Below are 24457 nucleotides of genomic sequence, written 5' to 3' on the forward strand. Positions count from 1 at the left end.
CTATCAACCATTCGCGATATATCATGTTAGAAAGCATGCGGCTAATCAAACTTCAACAAACACTATTTAGAATGTGAACCACTTAAGAGAAGCATTGGGACAAGACCTAAATGTGAAAATGATCCAAATACCGCGGATAAATTCTGTACGGTCAGTTGTGATCCCGGGAAAACGTTCCCCGAAGGCCAGCAGCCGTATTCAAAATACAAGTGCGGTCGCACAACTGGATATACATGGCAGCCATTTGGAAAAGTACCGGACTGTATGGGTAAGTAGAAGAACAGACAACCCACAGTATACACATACTCTATATACTTTTGTTTTCGCAAAAGAGCTATTTTTGTATAATTATTTATGAATAAGACAATATATATCATATTAAATTTTCAAACTTCAGACTATATTTCCCCCTTCAAAGTTGAAGCGCAGGTGAATGCTGAGATCACACAGAACACAACTACAAAGAACAATGAAGATATTGAAAACGACGTTTCAAAAAAAACGAACACAATGCCTTGCATCGATGGCATGACATGCAAAGTAACCGTTTCCATAAGCGGCTCTCAAAATCGCCGCAAACGGAGTACCCGAACATCCATCAGGTTATCGTATACTATGGAACTTCCCTCACTGCCTAACTTAGACATGGCCGGCTATGAACAAAATGCAACAGGTATATGTATAAACGTAGTCATTACCTGACCATGCTGACCAATACAAGCTGAAATGAGAGAAATTCTTGAGTTTCAATTTTAAAAAATGTAAAAAACCTTTTACAATTTAGTCTAACTAATTTGCCTGCATTTATATAGGACGTATGTGCTTTCTTGACACTACTTTGTAACATTAGTTGTCTGTCTTTTAATCGAGTGAATATGTAACCCACGTATGTTTTTTTAGTGTCTCCCGACTTGCAAACTCTGAAAGATGCATTCAGTGCAGTAGAAGAGCAATACACGTTCTTTTTGGACAATGCCAAGACAATATTGAATGGTACGGTGGACGGAGTACAGTACACCGTTGATCCGGACACCATTGAAGCATTCATTGGCGCCTACTGTAATCCAGGGTTTTCAGGCAGCAACGGTTTTTGCGGTATAATGATTGTACTTTCTTCATTGTTTGACTAGATACTTTAGGTTGGCCTAATATTACACAAAATTCACCACGTATGTTAGTGCGTAGTTCTGCTGGCTTTATTCGTATTTTATCACCTTTTTAAATACAAATATGAATGTTGTTGTAGTAATAATTACTTGCTTCAATTTTCTGCGAACACGGTAAAATATCATGAAAGATCATGAAGGGCAATTAAGTTCTTATACGCAACAGTTTTATTCGCCAGATAAAAAACGTTTGTTGAATAAGAAAAATATATGTAGCATAATACTACTATCACTCATTCTGGTGCACGTCCATTTTAATTAACATTCGTTGAATGCATACATCAGCGATAGTATGCGCATATAACAAAAAAATAATAATATGCAAGCGACCGTCATCAATTGTTATAAAAACAGGAATAGTGTACTAATGATACTTGTAATTAGATGTATAATTTACATGTTGGAATACAATGAATATACTCTAATTCGCATCAAACTTCCTCAGTGGAGTGTCCAAGTGGTACACACGAGGTCGACGCGATGTGCCAGAGTTGTGACGTTGGAACCTATCAGTCTTTCACTGGTCAGACAACGTGTGAGCCCTGTCCGACCGGGTATACCACTGCAACCTACATGGCTACAAGCAGTGAAGAATGTAACGGTAAAGTGACATTATTTATACATTGAAAAGCTGTTAATCTATTTAATAGTTATCAACGCAGTCTGTATTGATGTAAAGGTAATTAAAAACAATTAATGTTGTGGATACTGGTCGTTTTTATATAGGTGTAAGAACTAAAATGTATTAGTTTCAGATATTTCAATAAGCACGTATGCTTTCAAATTAACAAACACTTACAAGGTGTACCATAATTTGATTTGGGGAAAAATACAATATAATTAATTTAACGGATCATTTTACGAATATTGAATCTCTATTAGTTTTAAGTTAAGTTTTTTTTAATTCCCAGTGAGAATAGCAACAACAGCACATGGTGACGACATGAAACAGGAAAAATCCGATTCAAAAAGTAATGTATCTATGTTAATGGACATTTGTTCTTTTTTGCTTTTCAAATCATTCAATCAAATGAATTCGTCGTACTAATTTAACCACATGTTTCAATCTTAAACCACTTCTTTAAAACCTCAGCAAAGATTAAGTTGTTTAAATAACAGTGTAAAATAACAATAATAAAACCAAATATAATTCTTAGTCAGTGTCTAATGGCGACCCATCTTAAAAAAAGTGTGGATCCTCAATAATATATTAATAAAACCATCTACAAAATGATTATTAATTGTATATCTTCTCCAATGTTTATATAATGACAGTATATAACTGTTCGGCTTTAAATTACATGACGGACACTTTCACGGTAATCATAACGTTTCCTTTATTAAGATGGTGTCTGTAAGTGCAGATATAATTGCCAATCGCTCGCCTGAAATGACTTGAGCTTCAAGAAAATAACATCTACGATATTTTACGGAATCATTTTCATTAGTAATTTAACAGATATTTCCTTATATTTTGTATTATGTGCGTGATCTCAGCATCCATTTGATGAATTTCATGAATCCTCAAATTTAAAGCGATATTCTTAAAGGGTATACATGCGCATATTCCTCTCTGAATATTTTTGTTTGAGATCTCTGACACTAAAAGAGAAAATTGTATATGCAGAATCGCTATATGATCGACATGAGCCTCGTGTACGTTATTCAGCTCCAATGTAATGGCAATGTTTGTTCCTAGATTATTAATGTTTCATAGATTTATTGATTCTAGTTATGTTCACACGTTTTAAACATTTCCGTCTTAGTATAAAGCGCATTATATGTAAGCATTCATTAGTTGCACTGACATTCTTCTGCAACAATTTTGCGTATATTTAATTTTTTTGTTGGTTGTATTTGTATCAAATATATAGTTGTATTGTTCGATTTTGGTGCTTCATGTTTACCGAAATTATTGTCACTATAAGATATTTCGACAAATTGCATCAGCATTTAATTTTAAACGATCGGTTGCTCATCCTCAAGCTATCAAAATTCTGATATACGCATTGTTTACATTATAGAAACTTATAAAAGCGCACTATGTCAGTTTGAATGATCGTACCTGGAAATTTAACAGCTGAGTTACTGTATATACATACGTCAACATAACTGTTACCTTTTTGTCCAAATAACGATATTGAACAAATGTGTTTTTTCAGCCGTAGCTATTGCCTCATCGATTTCCTCAGTGGTCGTAGTTGCAGGTGTTATCATCATTGGAGCCTTCTGTTACAAACGTTTCAGGTATGAGCTAACCTATGTAATTTTTACAAACTAATCGTCGTTTTAAAAATAAACCGGAACTTTTGAACTTTCACCGTTTGTAAATTCGTATTAACATGTTCACTTGTGAATAAGCAAAGCAGAAGCTCAATAATGTAGACACACATTAATTAAAGTGTTGAAAACACGTGTTGAACTCATTTTGAAATACCATTTGATTTTCAGAAAGCAAGCCCGTATTGCACGTAGCAAGAGCTTGGCTAGCCTTAACATGGTACGGCCAGAGGTTGTGGGATCAATGACGCAGTTCCAAATGCACCTAAGAGGAGCAGAACAGGCGAATGTCCGCTACAACAGAGAAAATTCGATCGGTTGCAATACTCCCTCGCCTTCTAATTAAAATGCACCGAAGGATTAAAACTAAATGTTTCAGTAAACCGATTAAACAAATACCATTCAGTATGAAAGTTTAACACGTTATATATAACGCGTTAAACTTTCATACTTAATTGTATTTATTTAATCCGTTTAGCGTAGTTATGGTACTTTATTGTACTGTTGAGACGACACTCGGTGTTTGATAACCTTAAACATCAAAAGAAAAGTAAACATATTGCACGACAGAGGTCTACAAACAAAGTGTTTTTACCCCTCTTAACACACTATTACCTCGGTAATTTCGTATAATTTTGCAGTGCTATATACGATGTACACTGAATGATACTTGTATATATATAAGACTTTTGATTGCGTAGGAAAACTGTTGTTTCTAGTTGGCCAACCTTAATCATAACCTAATTAAGATGCATATACATGCAGATCGATGTGTCATTTAGGCATCTGGCGTACATTGAGCACACAGTACTACACATCGATTTAATCAGTTTTGAACTATGGTCCATATAGCGAGTGAGTAAGTTAGTGAGTATTATAGTGAGTGTTAAACACGTAATGGCCTTTAAATATATCACCATACTTCCTATGTGTATAGTTTAAATATACGCGATTGGCGTTTTCACGTGAATAGACATTAACAATCGGCAACGATTTTAGAAAGGATATATAATGGTTTGTGGCAACAATTAAACATTCATATATTCAGATTAAAAATCATATGATTAAATTATTATATTACATAATTTGACAATCACGAATGAAGTCTTTGGCATCGATTTTGTTTAGAAATACATGGAGCGAGCGATGTAAAAACAATCATTAAAAGACATATTACTTGTTCAATAGAAACATTTTGAAGAGAATGACTGATTTTTATTGAGCAATAACGTTTAATTGGTTTACTTATTATGTGGGTTATGTGTGCATCAAATTAATTATAACTAATCTTATTACAGTTTGGTAGGAGGCATTGTCCTTGTCTCCTGAAAATAATAGTTATTAATTTTAATGTTTCACACAAAGCTAAAAACATATATGACATATGGTCAAATATCACTTGACAAGCATTGTTGAGCACTGGATGATACTCTATTTGCTTCAAAAGGATTACTTAGAAATTAATATGGTTATGGAAGGACTTTGTAAGAATAAATGAATTTATGTAAATCTGTTATGAAGGCTAGCAATATTTGATTAATAAAGAAGACTGTTGCGCAAATGATTCTGTTAATGAAAGCTTCAATATATCTTAGTTCTTATTCTAAAGTAAGAACATGCTCTGTGTATTCGTTTCTTTAAAAATTGTTTTCTCAATTGAGACCGTAGTATCAACAACCACACACCCTGCGCAAACTCGTTACGTATGTGTTTGACGTAGTGTTGTCTTGGAGAGTGTTACAGTAAGGCATCATGCCCGATGTCGACGGCACTTTCTGAATATCTTGAACAATTAATGATTGGTCTTTGACCTATGCGACCACACGCTTAAATATCATACAGCAAATCTCTATTGATGTAGAGATTTTTCCTATAGCCTACATAGCACAGAATTTTTGATAAAAGAAAGTTGCCATTTAACAATTTACTTATTTACATTAATATAATGTATACAACTAAATAAGTTAAATTCTTTTTTGTAAGACTCTCGTGTTATTGTACCACTTAAGAATGTGATTTTCAGTGATGTATATTTGTGGCCATGATAATCGATTGTTTGATTGTTGATTAGAACTTATTAGTTGTTTTTTCGTGTTATAAATGGATATATATGTATGTAAATTTTTCAAAAATGTATATTTGTATAAGCCAATTTTATAGATGAGTTTGCGGTTTGATTCTTTATATGTATTTTGAATTTTATTAGAACATATGTTGCTCTGTGTAACATTGATTTTGTCCTTGTTTGATTATGCATGAACATTAATTATAAAAATATCTTTCCCTAGGTGTAATATATTGAAGTTTTGAGCACATATTAATGGGTTGTCTTAGCATAATCTTTTAGATGAAGTTGCAGTAAGCATTTAATTTTGTGGCGCATGATCACATTTGTTGCTCTAGGTGTTATTCAGCTCATTCTTACGTGTATCGAGACCATGTTAATGGCATATATCGTATTGCTTACCGATAAGACATACTTTGTGTTAGCGTCGTTGCTTGACTCATTACAAGTAGCGTTTTGGTTATTTATAAAAATGAAAGAACGTTTGCTTAGCCTTATCTACATACCGTTTTCCTTTTGTGAATTTTTATATTTAGCAGGTATACCCGGGTCATCGTTTGTAAGCGTTTAGTTTATATTTAACACAGACAATCATCAATCATATAAATTCTACAAGTTTAAGTGTGGTTTGATTTTGTTTATGTGTTTAAGTTTGATGTTTTTAGTTGTGTTTGACAATAAAATAAAACATTTAAGTGTTTTATTTTGTTTGTATACAAACTACATGTGATACCCTAAAGACTTGCACAAGGATAGTTGCAGATGAAATGTATTGAATGCAAATTCTTAAAAGTTTTAACGTTCCAACATTAACTACGGGACAAACATCTTATGCAGTGTCTTAGTAAGAAAGCGAATGCTGCTTCAAACATTCAAGTATTTCATAAGATAGCACGTAAATGATACCGAAACTAAATATGACAATGTTGGTTACTATAGAGACAAGGCAAACTTACGTATACTACAACAAATGCACATTGTACACACTGGATAAGCTTATTCATGCAACTTAAATGAAACTTTTTATATTAAGGTTCGCCTGACATTTTCCATTATAAATAATCTCTAAATGAGCTGAGTACTCTTAGATTTGCATGTACAGAATTGCTGATAAATTTCAACAATATATCGATGCATTTATTGCAGATAATAGTGTATATATTAATAACATCATATATACATTTTAACTGTTAAAATATTCTCTAGTTCAGAGTCTATATCATTACAATCAGGATGCTTAAATGAATAAATAAAATTAAAAAAAAATAAATAAATATATATATATATATAATTACTATCTCGTTTAAACGACTAGGACTTTAGAAAACTTGAAACCTTCTTAGGGATGCACCATAACACAAAGCCGTCCCCGATAAATGCCGTCAGTCAGGAGCACCCATTAACCATTCACTAAAAATTAAATATATTGAAGTATGTGCATACTTTGGTCCAAATATAAACTGCTCGTAATTCATGTATATTATTAAGGTAGCGCACCTCTAATGGGCACATATCCAAATATAATCTAATTAATTATTTTCTTAATCAGCATCATTTCACTGAACTACATGCAAATTTGTAGGTAGGCTTTCCACGCTTTTTAAAAAAATATACCGATTTTTTCAAAACCACCCCCACGCTCGGCTTTTGTCCAGTTTATTTTCACCCCTGGGGTATATAAAAGTTCCATAATTCATTCAAATTTCCAAAAATGGGCATGCAGTTGGTGTGTACAGATGCTGTAAAGTGTTTAAAGTTTAAACAAGATGAAATAAGTATTCTTTTACAGACATTTATTTTGTACAAATTTGTATCTATGGAAGAGCGCCATGAAATGTAAGTGATTTCAGCCAAGTAAAAATTGGGTCGGTTAAAAACAAAGTGTCATAAAATTCAAAATAATATCATTTAAGTCATTTTTTAAACTTAGTTTTTATAGAAACACTTTATACAGCAAAAATACCAAGAACTAGACAGATTTACCGTTTACTTTTTGAAATAAAAATAAAAATGCAACATGCATTGTTCGTATTTTCAACAGTAAATCACCCAATTTCGCCATAACGTTGTTTTAATTTTAATAATTGAAGAATGTGCATAAAAATTGCAACATATTTAACAATAAATATAGCTTATATGCCATATTAAATCAAATTGCGTTAGAAACTAAATAAATCGCGTCGCAAAAAAGTATACGTTGTCGGCAGGATTTGAACCTGCGCGGGAATATCCCAAAAGATTTCTAGTCTATCGCCTTAACCACTAGGCTACGGCACCTAATAGTAGGCTCTTCAACCTTCGAAGAAATCGCGGGAAATCATTAGAGGTGCGCTACCTTAAACCACATGGGTCACCAACGGGTCCAATTGCGTAATCTGGTTCAAGAAAACAACCTTCAGTATGACGAAAATCTGCATACACCGCCACGATTTTCAAGAACTTGTGTTGTTTGGGTTTCTGCTTATTATAAGATAACGTCTATAGTGAAGTTTGTTAACGGTCGATTGCCCTTCTTAACCAACGCATTACAAAAATAATGTATTGAGTGTGTAATCGTTTGATATATTACTATTCTTAAGATATAAACTGGTTTGCTTATAATTTCGTTGAATTGTTATTTATTTCTTCATTTAGAAAATTGCACATTCGGCAGTCGCTTTTTTTGCATTCGCAAACGGGATAAGATCCACGGATGCTTGGTGAATAGTGTCTCTGTCTGAAAATAAAGTTACATTTTGGCCGAAGGATATACGCCAACTCGTATAAGTTGTAGTTCAAAACATTAACTTAACATTTAAGAGAGCAAATTATATTTCAAAAGGATTCATATGTTATATTCCAAATGAAATACGTGAATGGATATAAGAAAAATATTATTCCTTAAATATAAATAGCTCTCCTTCCAAATGTACACGCACGTATAGTAATACAAAGTCTAATTTATTTCTTCATAGCATATACACTTTGTTTATAATATAAACGGTTCATTGTTTATCTGGGTTTGTGTTGTAGTAACCATCAGCTGAACATATTCAGCCCATAAGACTATAACGGAAGGCTCGAACTTAAATGTATACATGTAAATACATGTACAATACAAGCACCTTGATGTTCAATTATGTAGATACTGACTGGAACGTTTAAAGTTCGTCTATATGTACAGGAAATATAATAAAATAGAAATTATCATAAAACTATTTTCTGTAAAGACCAACATAATAATATTCATTTACTGGACATGTCAATCTTGGAATTGTAGAGTATTTCAAAAAGGTTTTAGACTTATTATTTTAAGTTTTCGACGTACATTAGCTCTATCAATATATATTTTTATACATTAATTTTCCACTGTCATTGTCATATTATATTACTACAGATACAAGTTTTCGATAATTTGAAATTCAAATAAAAGAGAGCTTTAGAAAGAATAAGAACACAAAACAAGCAACGTATTCAATTTAAACTCTTATATAATAGGCTTCCTATTCACCCGATCCTGTTTTATTAGCTACTACTAGTAGAAACTTGTTAGACTTTTTAGACTACTACTACTAATAATAAAAGATGCCTTTCCTACCGCGGTAAAATTTATTAGCTACTGCCAACACTAATAAAAGATCACGGTTGGCCTGAATTATTTCGACCAATCAATCAAAAGCACTCTTTACGGAAACAAAGATGGAGGCATCCAGTTCTGTTGCAGTACCGACGGTAGGCTACGTTCTAAATTTCTATATCATCACGATTAAGTGTTGGCGTATCTGCATGTTTATTAGTAGACTATTTAGCGACCGAAGACAATAACGATTGCTTTCACTGAAATATTGTTTAAAGGAATCTGATTGTGCTATAGACGTCTATTTTGGATTTAAAGCGTTATTATTTTCGACTGACCTACTTTCGCTAGGTCGATCTACACAATACTTTTTACTCAAACCAAACTGAAATGAAAACTGCTGGTGTACCCTACATGTAGTATGGTTAGCAGCGATTTTTCTTTAAGACCGGGATTTCTTTACCAGAGTATCGTATCGATATATTCATGTGTCAATGTTTCTCTTGTTTCATGTTTAAGCATTTAAAAAAAAATTCACCAAACTTCTAATTTGCCAAATCTTTAGATATTTTTCCATACCTCACCCACTATTTTAATGTTTCGTTTTTACCTACTCTACTGTAAACACAATAAAATCAAAAATAAGCATAAACACAAACATATTTAATCAAAGAAACTAGGCTATTAACAAATCACAAAAAATCCTACCATATAAGTTATGCTGGGGCGAGTAGTTATATATGTGGGGCGAATCTTTATATAATAAGGGGCGAGTTTAAATGGGGCTAGTCTTTCCCTATCTGGCTACATTACTACATGTAGTTCTTTTTGAATGCTCTGAGCTTGTATGGGTGCATACGGAGTGTCAATAGCTGTGAGTAACTATTTCACAACTGTGTTTATATTGTTTCTAAAATTTCACATTTTCGATTAAATGACCCGCAGCCTTTTCACAAAATGACCAGGCTAGGGCATCTTCACAAATACACTGCTTTTTATATCCCCCGCCAACAAGGATATGTGAATCGCAGCCATCCGTCCGTTCCAATTGTGTCCGGAGCATAACTTCATCATTTATAAAGCCAGTTTTATTAAACTTACTACAAATGTTCCCCATCATTAGATTTTGTGTCACCCTAAATTACCAAGTCCCTGGCCACATCCAAGGTCAAGGTTACACTTATAGGTCAAATGTCTATGCGGTCAAATGTTTCCATCCAGGTCATGTCCATAGCATAACTTCATTTATTAATATTAAGCAAATTTCATTAAGCTGCGAATGTTCCCCATTGTTAGATGGTGTATCGCGCTAAACAACCAGACACTACCTCCAAGGTGAAGGTCACGCTTAGGTAAAGCGTCTTTATATGGTACAATGTTTCCATCCAGTTCGTGTCCAGAACATGATGTTGTCATTTATTAGGTGAATTTCATTTAACTTGGCACAAACGTTCGGCACCATTATTCAATGTGTCTTGCTTAAAGGGTTTCCTGCCTCCAAGGTAAAGGTCACACTTATATGTCAAATGTCCATAATGTTCTACACTTATTTATGTCAAGAGCATAATTTTGTTATTTTTAGCTTTTGTCCGTCGTGCGTCGTCCATCATCAACATTTTGCCTTGTGAACACTCTAGAGGCCACATTTATTTTCTGATCTTCATGAAATTTGGTCAGAACATTTGTACCATTGAAACCTCGACTGAGTTCGAAACTGGGTCTTGCTAGGTCAAAAACTAGGTCACTAGGTCAAAAAAAAGAAAAACCTTGTGAACACTGTAGAAGTCACATTTGATGCCCAATCTTCATGTAACTTTGTCAAAATGTTTGTCTAAATGATATGTTGTTTGAGTTCAAAAATGGTTCCGGTCCGTTGAAAAACATGGCTGCCAGAGGGCAGGGCAGTATTTCTAATATGGCTATAGAGAAACCTTATGAACACTCTAGAAGTCACAATTTTTGCGCAATCATCATGAAACTTGATCAAAACATTGGTTTCATTGATATCTCGGACGAGTTAGAAAATGGTCCAGATCGGTGAAAAAACATGGCCGCCAGGGGGCGGGGCAGATTTCCTTATATGGCTATGGTAAAACCTTGTTAACACTCTAAAGGCCACATTTATTTGCCAATCTTCATGAAATTTGGTCAGAAGTTTGGTCTGTATGATATCTTGGATGAGTTTGAAAATTTTTAACTTACGTTTGCCTGAAAAACATGGCAGGCTGCTAAGGGTCGGGGCATTTTTCCTTATATGGCCATATATGGCAATAGTAAAACCTTGTAAACACTATAGAAGCCACATTTATTGTCCAATCTTAATGAAATTTGGTCAGAAGATTGGTCGCAATAATATCTTGAATGAGTTCAAAAATCGTTAAGTTGGCTTGAAAAACATGGTTGCCAAGGGGCGGGGCATTTTTCCTATATGGCTATAGTAAAATCTTGTTAACACTCTAAAGGCCACATTTATTTCCAATCTTCATGAACCTTGGTCAGAAGATTCATCCCAATAATATCTTGGACGAGTTCAAAAATGATGCCGATTGGTTGAAAAACATGGCCGCAAGGGGGGCGGGGCATTTGTCCTTATATGGCTATAGTAAAACCTTGTTAACACTCTAGAGGCCACATTTATTTTCTGATCTTCATGAAACTTGTTCAGAAGATTTGTCCTAATGATATCTTGGATGAGTTCGAAAATGGTTTCGGTTGCTTAAAAAATATGGCCACCAGGGGGCGGGGCATTTTTCCTAATATGGCTATATATCATGCTCAAGAAAAACCTTGTTAACACTCTAGAGGCCACATTTATTGTCCGATCATCATGAAACTTGGTCAAATGATTTGTCCCAATGATATCTTGGATGAGTTTGAAAATGGTTCCGGTTGGTGGAAAAACATGGTCGCCAAGGGGGCGTGGCATTTTTCCTTATATAGCTATAGTTAAACATTGTTAACACTCTAGAAGCCATATTTATTGTACGATCATCATAAAGATTTGTCAGAAGTTTTGTCCCAATGATATTTTGGACAAGTTCGAAAATGGTTCCAGTTGCTTGAAAAACATGGCCACCAGTGGGCGGGGCATTTTTCCTTATATGGACTTATGAATCTTCATGAAACTTTGTCCGTATATTTGTTTAAATGATATCTTGGATGTGTATGAAAATGGTTCCGGTCTATTGAAAAACGAGGCAGCCAGGGTGTTCACTAGTCATGAAAGTTGGTAAGAACATTTTGTTCTAATGACATCTTGGGCTGCACAGAACAGGTCAGTTCCTTTGAATCTCAGGTGAGCGACTTTGGGCCTTTCAGGCCCTCTTGTTTAAGCAAATTTAATTAAACTTGGTACAAATTTTTCCCATCATTAGTAGATGTGTCGCGATATAAAGCCAGGTCCCTACCTCCAAGTTCAAGGTCACAAAGGGCGAATGTCTATACATTGTACAATTTTTAGCTCACCTGAGCACAATGTGCTCATGGTGAGCTTTTGTGATCGCTTTTTGTCCGTTGTGCGTTGTGCGGCGTCAACATCTGCATTGTTAACTCTTTAGAGGCCACATTTATTGTCCAATCTTCATGAAATTTGGTCAGAAGATTGGCCCAATGATATCTTCGATGAGTTCGAAAATGGTAATCTTTGCTTGAAAAACATGGCTGCCAAGGGGCGGGGCATTTTTCCTTATATGGCTATATATGGCTAAAGTAAAATCTTGTTAACTCTCTAGAGGCCACATTTATTGTCCGATCTTCATGAAACTTGGTCAGAAGATTCATCCAAATAATATCTTGGACGAGTTCGAAAATGATGCCACTTGGTTGTAAAACATGGCCGCCAAGGGGCGGGGCATTTTTCCTTAAATGGCAATAGTAAAGCCTTGTTAAAACTCTAGAGGCCACATTTATTGTCCAATCTTCATGAAATTTGGTCAGATTATTGGTTTCAATGATATCTTGGATGAGTTCGAAAATGGTAACGTTTGCTTGAAAAACATGGATGCCAAGGGGCGGGGCATTTTTCCTGATGGCTATAGTAAAATCTTGTTAACTCTCTAGAGGCCACATTTATTTTCCGATCTTCATGAAACTTGGTCAGGAGATTTGTCCCAAAAAATATCTTGTAATCTCAGGTGAGCGACTTTGGGCCTTTCAGGCCCTCTTGTTTGTTTAAGTTATCACCCGTCTTGTCGCGTTTTTTTATAGCTTTTCCGACTGTGTCGGCAACTGAACATACAGCGTCGCTTAAGATCTTTTCTATAATGTCTTTCTTAACATTCAACTTCAGCTAACTTTGCAAACAATATGTTAAAGGCGTGTTTTTGCACGCTTTGCAGTTTTTTAGGACGCTCTCTGGGCGCCGCCATTGTTTTTTGACAGATAGACTGTACACGCCGCTTTTATTGGAAAAATAGCTTTGCAAAACAAACCCGATAACCATTCAATATAAGCATCGAAAACATCTTTATTACGCAAAAAGAACTCAATAAAAATCGATACGAACCGATGTAAAAATAATATTCGTAACTTGATTTTGTAATTCTTAATGGTACGACAAGATTTTAAAATAAATACGTAACGGACTTGAAAATAATTCGTAATTACGAAAATACGACCCTTATCTGGAGTTCTGAAATATGAGTTTTAGATCCGATTCCAACACTTTTTATAATGACTTGCACTGAATTGTAATGACCTGTATTGGGTTGTTTTGACCTGAATCAAATTATTCGATGCCAAGGCCCTGTTGGCGGGGAATATGTCTGCAACTGTGAAGTTCTTGTTTTATTTTCAAAACAACCTGTGGCTCTCAAAAGGAGAAATTTGAGCTGATAATCAACAGAAAAGATATTAATAAGGTATAGATCAATATGAATTTCATTTATATGGTGAACAATCATATATTCGCATCCAAAAGCTGATTGAATAAAGCGTTTGTGATTATAAAAAAGTAGGTATTTGGAATGAATTTAATGAAAACATCTAAATGCTAGGGGAGAAATCCGTTTTAGGAAACTTGTATTTTGCTAGGGGAAACAGCCTTTGTTCGGCTGTAAAAAATTGGGGGAAAATTCACTGATATAAAATTAAGAAACTCCCAAAACATTATCAGGAGAGAACACCTTATTATATTCCAAACAAGATATAACGCTAAAAGAAGTCGCTATTTATGTTCTTTTTTTGCCTATATATATAAGTTTCACATATAAGTTTTGAAGTCTGTCTAATACGAATAAATCAGTAATGTTTATCAATATAATTATAAGGTTTTTTGAATCTGAATTAATAAATTAGTTCGACGGTTTCTTTTGATGGCATGTACATCTATCCAGTACCAATGTCTGCATTCCGTCTACTAACATGCTGTACTGCAGTCATCACAAAAAATGTGTGCTCTTCTAATAACGACATCTTAATCCAAGTACCACCTCGTTTGGAATGGGGTTTTACACGGAAAGGCTAAAATAATAAGCGGATGCATGGACTAGATACTCCGTGTCCGTATACGGAACGCGGACACGAAACGCGAACGCCGAGCACGGACACGGAAACATGGAAACCCGGCCTGACTAGAATGATACGCAATAACGGACATAAACATTTGGTAGTAGGGTATCCGCGCTACATGACTTTCCCGTGCAGAACTAGAGTGATACGCAATAATGTACATGAACATCTTCTAGTAGGGTATCATCGCTACATGACTTTCCCGTGCAGAACTAGAGTGAAACGCAATAACGGACATGACCATCTGTTAGAAGGGTATCTCCGCTAAATGACTTCACGTGCATAACTAGAGTGATACGCAATTACGGACATTATCATCTGGTAGAAGGGTATCCGCGCTACATGACTTTCCCGTGCAGAACTAGAGTGATACGCAATAACGGACACAAACATCTGGTAGTAGGGTATCCGCTCTACATGACTTTCCCGTGCAGAACTAGAGTGATACGCAATAACGGACATGAATATCTGTTAGAAGAGTATCACCGCTAAATGACTACACGTGCAGAACTAGAGTGATACGCAATAACGGACATGAACATCTGGTAGTACGGTATTCCCCTTACATGACCTTCTCGTTCAGAACTAGAGTGATAAGCAATAACGGACATGAACATCTGGTAGCACGGTATTCCCCTTACATGACTTTCTCGTGCAGAACTAGAGTGATACGCAATATATACGTCATATATATTTGTTTTGTTGTTTACGCTCAGTTGAATTAAGGATCAAACATGAACAGTCGTGTTTTGCATATCAACTCACTCAAAGTACACCATTATACCTTCGTGAAATATTCCATGTATATATTGCATGCTCAGCACAAAATCCCTTTTGAGTACCGTTACTAACTTATAAGTGTATAAGGTGTCCTTTATATTTGTTGCACTCAATCCCTAACCTGTGACATAACTCAGGGACTGTTTATATAGGTCCGTGCATAACTATATCAAAAATAACACAACTTTTATTTAAATGATTTTCTTTTCATTCAGGTTTATTTTTCAAACATTGATTCACAATATAAAATTATTGTAAGCAATTAATAACATGACTCAACATACATACAATTTAAACTATGCAAAAACATTGTCCGTAAGTGTTAAGCTAAGTTTTAACATACCTTACTAATTACCTTATTGTACTCAACAACATCTACAGTATCACAAAAACAAGCTGAAGCAAAGCGAAACCATACACACAAATAAAAAGTTAACAGGGTAAATCGGTGTAATAACAATTGATTGGTGTATGTACTAACAACATTTCAGCAACAGAAAAGCAAAGGGGTGGAACCATCAACCTCTTAATTGCTCTTAAATTGTATTGTCCAAGATATGTTGAAGTCTATACTAAACAAGATATGTTTGTGAAACACTAGGTCCCACCCATATATTTGACCTTTGACCTTGAAGGATGACCTTGACCAATCACCACTCAAAATGTGCAGCTCCATGATACACATGCATGCCAAATATCAAGTTGCTATCTTCAATATTGCAAAAGTTATGGCCAATGTTCAAGTTTGCCGCAAACAAACCAACAAACAGACAGGGCAAATATAATATGTCCCCAAGTATAGACTGGGACGTAAAAAGGACGTAGCTTTTGAGACATATATATCAATTGCTTTTAAAATTGTTATATATATACATGTATTTGTGATAATAGTAATCTGAACATGATTGTCAGTTTATATATATATATATATGATAATAGTAACCTGAACATGATTGTTAGTTTAATTATTTCTGTATACGACCACCTATACGCAAAGAAATTATAGATGAATCTATAAGGAATAGTTTTCTCTGTAAATTATAGAATGGTTTATCCTTTGGAATAATGTATGTTTGAATATTGGTATGAGTATTAGTACAAGTTAGAATTAACCAATTACCGATCCTCTTTACACAACAAAATTATAGATGATCTATTATGATCATTGTTCTCGTAAAATAGCAACTGTTTCATCATTTCAAATGACCTTATGAGAATACTTGAGGCAAAAGTATATAAGCATGAACAATTCAATTTGTTTTGTAGCATGGGGCATTTAAAAACAAAAAGAAACACGCATACCAATACAATCATGATTTACATATGATACAGTATACAGCTGGAAAACAGATATCATGAATTGTCATTGAAATGTGAGTTTATAACGAGCAAATTCGTTGAATTGATATACCCCAGCCAATATGCTTCTGGACACAAGTGTTATATTTGACAATCAAAAAAGCATTTTGTTCCAAGATAAAAAGAGCAATAACTCCTTTATTAACAGATGGTGTACAATGCCATTTGACATGCATCATCCTCTTATCCATATATATATATATATATATATATATATATATATATATATATATATATATATATATATATATATACTCATACCAAGTTTCAATGATATCGGCAAAAGCACTTCCAAAATATGGCTCCGAACACACAAAAAAGCATTTTTTCAAGATACAAAGGGCCATAACTCCGTTATTAACAGATTGTGTACAATGCCATTTGGCGTGCATCATCCTCTTATCCATATTTATACACATACCAAGTTTCAATGAAATCCGTCAAAGCACTTCCAAGATATGGCTCCGGACGGACGGAAAATGCCAAAACAATATCCCTCTGCCTATGGCGGGGGATAACAACTTCAGTATATATGGAACAAGAGATTGCCAAGCAATATGGTTCCCTACCGGTACAACTCCACCAGTCAGTATTTTTATTTTTTTTACATTTGTTGCCATAGCAACCACAATTTTTGACATACGAACAAAATGAATTGACGTGCATAATCTCCATATAAGCCATCTGTCCATGTTTCAAGTTTCATTAAAAAATATGAAGAACTTTGAAGTTATCACAGGATCCAGAAAAGTGTGACGGACTGACAGACAGACTGACACACGCAGACAGACTGACACACGGAGCGCAAACAATAAGTCCCCCCCCCCCACCGGTAGTGGACAATAAATATTGAGTTATCAAGATGTAAAAGATCGGACAATAAATGTGGCCGATAAGTGTGCTTACAAAGCATAAGTTTTTTAATTCCGCTCACTTTCCAGCCATATTAGCAAGAAAGATACTGGCGTTTATTTCATAGTTATATTCGCTCTATATCTCGACTTAACTTGCTGCGAAATTTCCTAGCGGGATGACCTAATTTGGGCTCCACTAACAAAATTTGCGGGGAGAAAAGTCGATATATAAAGCGAATTTAAATTCGAAATAAATGCCAATCACCTTTTTACTGATATGGCTGGAAAGTGATTCAAGTAATTCACTACTGAAGGCATTCCAGTCATATCTCCCAGATCTCCCAGAGTAAACCCTGACTTTGCTTTCTGATTTTGCTCAACTGAGCACAATGTGAGCTTTTGTGTTATACAACCAACGACGGACAAAAGGCGATCACAAAAGCTCACATTGTGCTCAGTTGAGCTACCAGTTGAGCTACAAACAAGAGCATTTAAAAAGCCATAGCACAGTTGTTTGTCTTATCTTAGAACACTTATTGCGAACAATTCAATTGAGACAATTAAGACAATATTGCGTTTGAGTCAATGATGTCTTTTAAACATTTAATTGTCACCATCAGAGTCATTGTCACTATCACTGTCTGTAAAATCCTCATCACTGAGTATTACATCAGTTGGTTCAGAGGGTTCTAACTCGTATTCTGGTAAGTTTCCATCATTTATTTCAGAAATACGAGCCTCTTGAACGCTGGTTAGACCAACCTTTTGTGCAAAATCAGAAAGCAAAGTCAGGGTTAAGTCTGGGAGATATGACTGGATTGCCTTCAGTAATTAATTCAATTTCATTTCCACATACAGCCCTTCTTTGATGATGACTGGCATGTCTCCTTTAACATTATCCAGGACCTTGTTTAAAAGACCTGAATGTTCATTGGAAAAGAAATGTAATGTTGACTTCATTTCTGAAATCAAAAGTTCCTTTTCTTCTGCAGCTCTCTGTGTCATGCAAAACAGGCGAACAGCTTGCTGTTTTACAGACACAGGCACACTGGTCCTCCAAGCACCTACATCTGATGACTTCAAAATGTCCCACAGCGTGCTGTCGCACGACTTTACATCTTCAAATGACAAATGTGTCGGCATATTAACGACTTCCCCGCCAACCGCATTGTACAACGACAGCTGTTCTCTTATCTTTTTGTTTGTTTGCTTTAGCTGCTTGCCCAATCTTATGGCTACAGCTTGTCCTTCTAAAAGCAACATTATTTTTAAGTTTTAGTTAACTTTCAAATGACTCCTAAAAGAAAGGTAATGAATGATGTGACAATTTAATTAGGAAATACTTTTACTGTTTTTAGTAACAGAGACCTAGATCTCAAGCAAAGTCTGCATATAAACTACCAGCACACTTAACTGTACAAAATACCCACATGAACACTCAAATTATTTAGAGGAACATTCTAAGTAATGTAACAGCTAACATTGCTTAACTGGTCCCAAATGTAATCCCAAACTTAATGTGCAATACAAGTTTCATCACGATTAGCTCATGCAAACAAAAGTGATTGTCTGGAACCCACCTGCTTGTTTCCCTTCTTGCCCAAATGGCTCATATCTCAATAAATAACCAGGTTTCCAACTGTGTTGATTAGACAAAAATAATGAAGTATATTCAGTAATGAAAAACACACTGAAAGGTCTTAGGAAGATATTTGTATTACATTAAGGTGACAATAACTTGTATCATATGGAAATGGATTTTTATACTTACTTGCATACTTTTTCATTAAATCTAACAAAAACAGCCTCTCTGCAGTGGTCTGTTGAAGGGTCTCCAGTATCTTAAGTCTTAGTTTCTCTTGTGCAGTCTTGAGTGTCCGCAGGTAATCAACATTTGTTGAGTCCCATTTGACACCAGCCTTCTTCCCTTTCTTTTTCAGTTTTGTCTCTAGCCTGCATTGGATAAAATTACATCCTATTGATGTATATGTTCTTGTATGTAAGATTGGCATTTAAAGGTGCAATGACTTTTTAAAGTAATTATTTCATACACGCATTAGGCAAAGAATCTATAACATGCATTAATCTTTGACCATTTAAAAACTACTTGTCTGGGGGTAATTTACATATCGTTATTTTTATAATGGATAGAGTTTAATTTGCCTTACTTAGAGGACAGAAAATAGAACAGAATTTTTAGATTAATAAATAAGTATCAAATGGAAAAAGGTCAATTAAAAAAGGCCATGCATAATATATACATGCAATATACCTTTTCTTATCTTTGTTTTCATCCGTCGCAAACACACCCCTAAAATTAAGATTTCATAAAATTGTTAGCGGTATAATTATATGTTTAACATACATAGAGCATATGATTTTTAACCACTGGCCACTACAGGAACATTATGTAAATGTACTATGTATCTAACAAGAACTGTCAGAGGACAGCGCGATTGACTATTCAAGTGCTTGACAGTATAACGTAAGCCATCATGGGGAAATTGTTCAAATTATTCAATAAGGTCAAGTTAATAGTTCAGGTATATTTTCAGGTGGGGGTAGGGGAGGGGGTTGAGAGGGGGTATAATGTGGGGTGTGGTCATTTATAAGACGATCTTTCAAAAATAAAAAAATGAAAAATAAAATATATTTTTTTTTGGGGGGGGGTGGGGGGGGCAGGGATTCTGGGTTGGTGCGTGGGGGGTGGTTTGGACGGAATCCATTGTGGTATTCATATAAGTGTTGTTTTGTAAAAGTATTCATAAAATCTGATCATAAATAAAGAAGTTATGGCAATTTAACTAATTTATTCTTTTGACATTGAGAGTCAAGGTCATTCAAAGGTCAAGGTCAAATTGAGCTTGCCAGGTACAGTACCCTCATGATAGTAAGAAAATATTTGAAGTTTGAAAGCAATAGCTTTGATACTTTAGAAGTCAAGTGGATCTAAACACACAATTTAACAAAATATTCAATTACTAAGACAAAAAGGGCCATTATTCTTACAATATGCTTGCTACAGTTGTCTGCTCTTGTTTATAGACTGGGGTCATGTTGGTAAAGAAGTTTGCAAAATATGAAAGCAAACTATAACATTTGCACGCTCACGCTAACGCCGACGCCCAGGTGAGGAGGATAGCTCCACTATATATATTTCATATATAATAGTCGAGCTAACAAACAAAACAAAATCTCCCCAAAAAACATTCTGAGAAAAAAAGTGTTAAGTGTTATGATTGAAAACTCATTATTCTTGCACATCACAACTTCATTTATTTTTTATTTATCCACAAAGAGACTGGATGCTAACTAATAACATTACTTAGAATCTGTATAAAATAACGTAGTAACAAATGCATTATTCCTATTAAAAGTACCTGTATTTTGTTAGCTCCTCCAGGACTAGACAATACTCTTCAGCAGGTGACAAGGAGTGATTTTCTGTATTAAATTGTGAAGTGCAAATCATTAAAACACAAAGACCATGTAAAGCAAATTATATGGCTTGTAAACACTTATTAAATTTTTGTTAAAACAATTGAATGCTGCGAGAAAATGATAAACTCACTAAGCTACTTATGAATCAAATAATTATCATATAACATACCAGTTGATTTGCTGCGGATACACACAACCCGCTCATAATCTATCCATTCCTGTAGACATTCAGTTGTTACTCCTAATCAACAGAAAAATTTAATAAATACTTGTGAACTTACACAGAGAAAAACAATAATTATTTTAAATTCATCTACATTATTTAAATGGTTCATTATGTTATCGGGACATTTATAGTTTTGTTTCTTCTGATTTAACATAAAGTCTTTCAATTCTATATTGTTATGCACAAACATTTTGTTTTTTTTAATATTGGGACAATATTTTCTGAGATGGCAATTAGTCGAATTCTGTCAAGCCAGCAATTAAAGGTGTTCATCACACAACTGGTATTGACATTTGCATCATTTAATTAAACACTGGAAACTGCAAAACAAATATATGATGGTAATTTTATATAATGACACAAACACTTGTCTGCATTTGTCCATGTTTTCTTACCTGCAAAAGGTTCCAAAATTTCTTGAAGAGCCTCCTTGCTTTTTTTTTCTATATCCTCTGCTCTAGCAAGCTTATCAGGGAGGGAGAATCCTGAATAAGAAAATACCCAGAAGTTTAAATTGTCACAGAAAACTAGCATCCATTTTCAAAAAAGTAAACACCTTTCATGAGAATTTGACAGTCAACACTTCTAACGACTTCGTTGAGGGAACAGTAAACTGCTATCTATCCTTTCTTTAAAAGATTGGTTCAAATCAGTGGTAAATACTAGCACATGGAGTTTTGTCTTCATCAGTAAGTAAAAGTTAGTATTTTTCTTTTCATTATGTCCTCTTTGTTTCACATCATGTTACAAGACTGACAATATAACCCTTTATCTTAGGAATTGTTTTATTTACAAAGTCAGCTAGCAAGCCTCTGTTGGTTATGCGAGAAATCAATAAAACCAATGTATTGAATAAGTTTCACAATGATTAGGCAAAAAATGTGACTTCTATAGTGTTCGATCACAAGGTTTCTCTCTAGTCACATAAGGAAAACTGCCCCCCTCCCTGGCAGCCATGTTTTTTTTACTGATTGGGATCATTTGCGAACTCGTCTGAGATATATATATAACCCTTTACCACTTAGATACGTATTTTCACGCATTTGTAATTCCTTATAAAATAATATTTAATTGAAGACCTTTCTTACTAGATTAAAGATTTTAAGACTTCATATCTAAACCATAGATACTGATGAGCAGCAAACAGCATAAAACATGAACAGGCTGCGAGTTACTCTCAGGCTTTTCTGGTTTTATGCTGTTTGCACATTGCCTGTTTCACTTTGCTTCTAAGTGGGAAAGGGATAACCAATCTTTTCACCAAGTTTCATGATGATTGGGCAAAAAATGTGACTTATAGTTTTCACAAGCTTTTTTCAATAGATAAATATAAATAAACTGCCACCCCCTCCCGGCAGTCATGTTATTCAACTGACCGGAACCATTTTCAAATTCAACTCTCATATCAAGGAAACATATGTTTTGACCTAATTTCATGAAAATTGGGCCAAAAATGTGACTTCTAGAGTGTTCACATGTTTTCACTATATACATATAGAGAAAAATGCCCTGCCCACTGGTAGCCATGTTTTTTCACCGATCTGGACCATTATCTAACTCGTCCGAGTTATCAATCAAACCAATGTTTTGACCAACTTTCATGATGATTGGGCAAAAATTGTGACTTCTAGAGTGTTAACAAGGTTTCTCTATAGCCAAATAAGGAAAACTGCCCCGCCCACTGGCGTCCATGTTTTTCAACGGACTGGAACCACTTTTGAACTCAACCATCATATCATTAAGACAAACAAAGTTACATGAACATTGGGCATGAAATGTTACTTCTACTGTGTTTTAAAGTTTTTTCTTTTTTGACCTAGTGACCTAGTTTTTGACCCGGCACAACCCAGTTTCAAACTCGACCGAGATTTCATTGGGGCAAAGCTTCTGACCAAGTTTCATGAAGATCGGACAATAAATGTGGCCTCTAGAGTATTTATGAACAAATGTGAACGGACGGAGGGACGGACAGACGACGGACAAAGAACGGTCACAAAAGCTCACCTAAGCAATCAGGTGAGCTAAAAAGCAAAGTATCAATTCATTGATTAATATTTACTTTAAATACTGTAATTGTAAAATGGTGGGATAATTTTCTGTTACAATCACTATTTAATACATTACCTCATAACAAGCTGGACATTTGGATCCATCATCGTGGATGTTTTCCATTTGGTAGATAAAATGTCGAAATTCATCGGCTGTTCCTCCTACAGGCACTTTGTACAAATCTTTGACCTTAAAATATAACCGTGATTTATCACATTTATTCAAAATTTATTAAACATGATAAAATATAGAGACAAAACCAACAGTTAAAGCAAGCTGTAAGAACTTAAAATAAACGTTTAAAGGTAAACTAAAGCATACACATAAGGCAATTTCACATTGCAATTAAAAATAAGGCTTGTCATAGGATCTGACATATGCACCCAATGTGGAATATTGTCGGTGCAGTGTGAACTTTTTTGTGAAACTTTTCCAGATGTTAAACTTTGTTCTGTGTTAGCGACTTCAGTATGGTGTTTCCACTTACATACTTATATTCAATCATCCATCCATTCAGCATAATTCCATGCTGTCTGCTCTTAATCAAATTGAATTTGATAATTTTCATATCAAATAATAATGTATGTTAATCTATAAAATTGTTAATAGCCACTATAACACATATAGTCTTTCTGTAATTATTTGTGTACAATGGTGAGACATACTTTTAAAGGGTAGAGCATAAAAATGGAAGGGGGATGGTACATATTTAAAAGAGAGGGGCACAAAAATGGAAGGCTCCACCTCCTGCTTTTCTGATACTAGTATAGCAAATCATTCACATGAATCAGTAAATCAAATATTTATACTTAAATTATTTTGTAAACAAGCTTTATTCTGTGTATTAACTACATATAAAAATATTATACTTTTGTGTTACTTCAGAAGCAATTAAAACAAATATCATGTACAAACATACAGGGTGATGAATATATGTCTTCATGTGCTTTGATGTCCTCGCGTTTAATGCGGAGCAGAAACTTTTAACTGACACCGAGCTTTCAAGAAGAAGACCACATAACCAGCGCATGAAGTCAAAGTGAAATGCCACCTTTGGAAATTTGGTTGAAGATGGCCACAGGTTGAACCTAATCAAGCATACAGCTTCAACTTAACACTTGCAAAATTGTAGGGTCTTCAAATGCTGTCGACCTTAAAAAAGATTACAAGGTT

The 24457-nt window shown here is 34.6% G+C and overlaps 1 protein-coding gene and 1 long non-coding RNA gene across 2 annotated transcripts; one reads left to right on the plus strand and one right to left on the minus strand.

The window, feature by feature from the left end:
- Positions 1-615: 615 nt before the first annotated feature.
- Positions 616-2846, plus strand: LOC127838117 (signal peptide, CUB and EGF-like domain-containing protein 1). The gene is made up of 5 exons (XM_052365690.1): positions 616-673; positions 901-1095; positions 1612-1767; positions 2078-2137; positions 2794-2846. Exons 1-5 carry the CDS (start codon positions 616-618, stop codon positions 2844-2846), a joined length of 522 nt encoding a protein of 173 aa, XP_052221650.1.
- A 16997-nt stretch (positions 2847-19843) lies between these two features.
- LOC127838826 (uncharacterized) lies at positions 19844-23476 on the minus strand. Its single transcript, XR_008029979.1, has 5 exons — positions 23360-23476; positions 21631-21720; positions 21179-21250; positions 20949-21012; positions 19844-19879 (listed from the first exon to the last, which is right to left on the minus strand). It is a non-coding gene; the product is annotated as an uncharacterized LOC127838826 (long non-coding RNA).
- Between the last annotated feature and the right edge of the window lie 981 nt (positions 23477-24457).

Source organism: Dreissena polymorpha, chromosome 7 (assembly GCF_020536995.1).
Source record: "Dreissena polymorpha isolate Duluth1 chromosome 7, UMN_Dpol_1.0, whole genome shotgun sequence".
NCBI lineage: Eukaryota > Metazoa > Mollusca > Bivalvia > Myida > Dreissenidae > Dreissena > Dreissena polymorpha.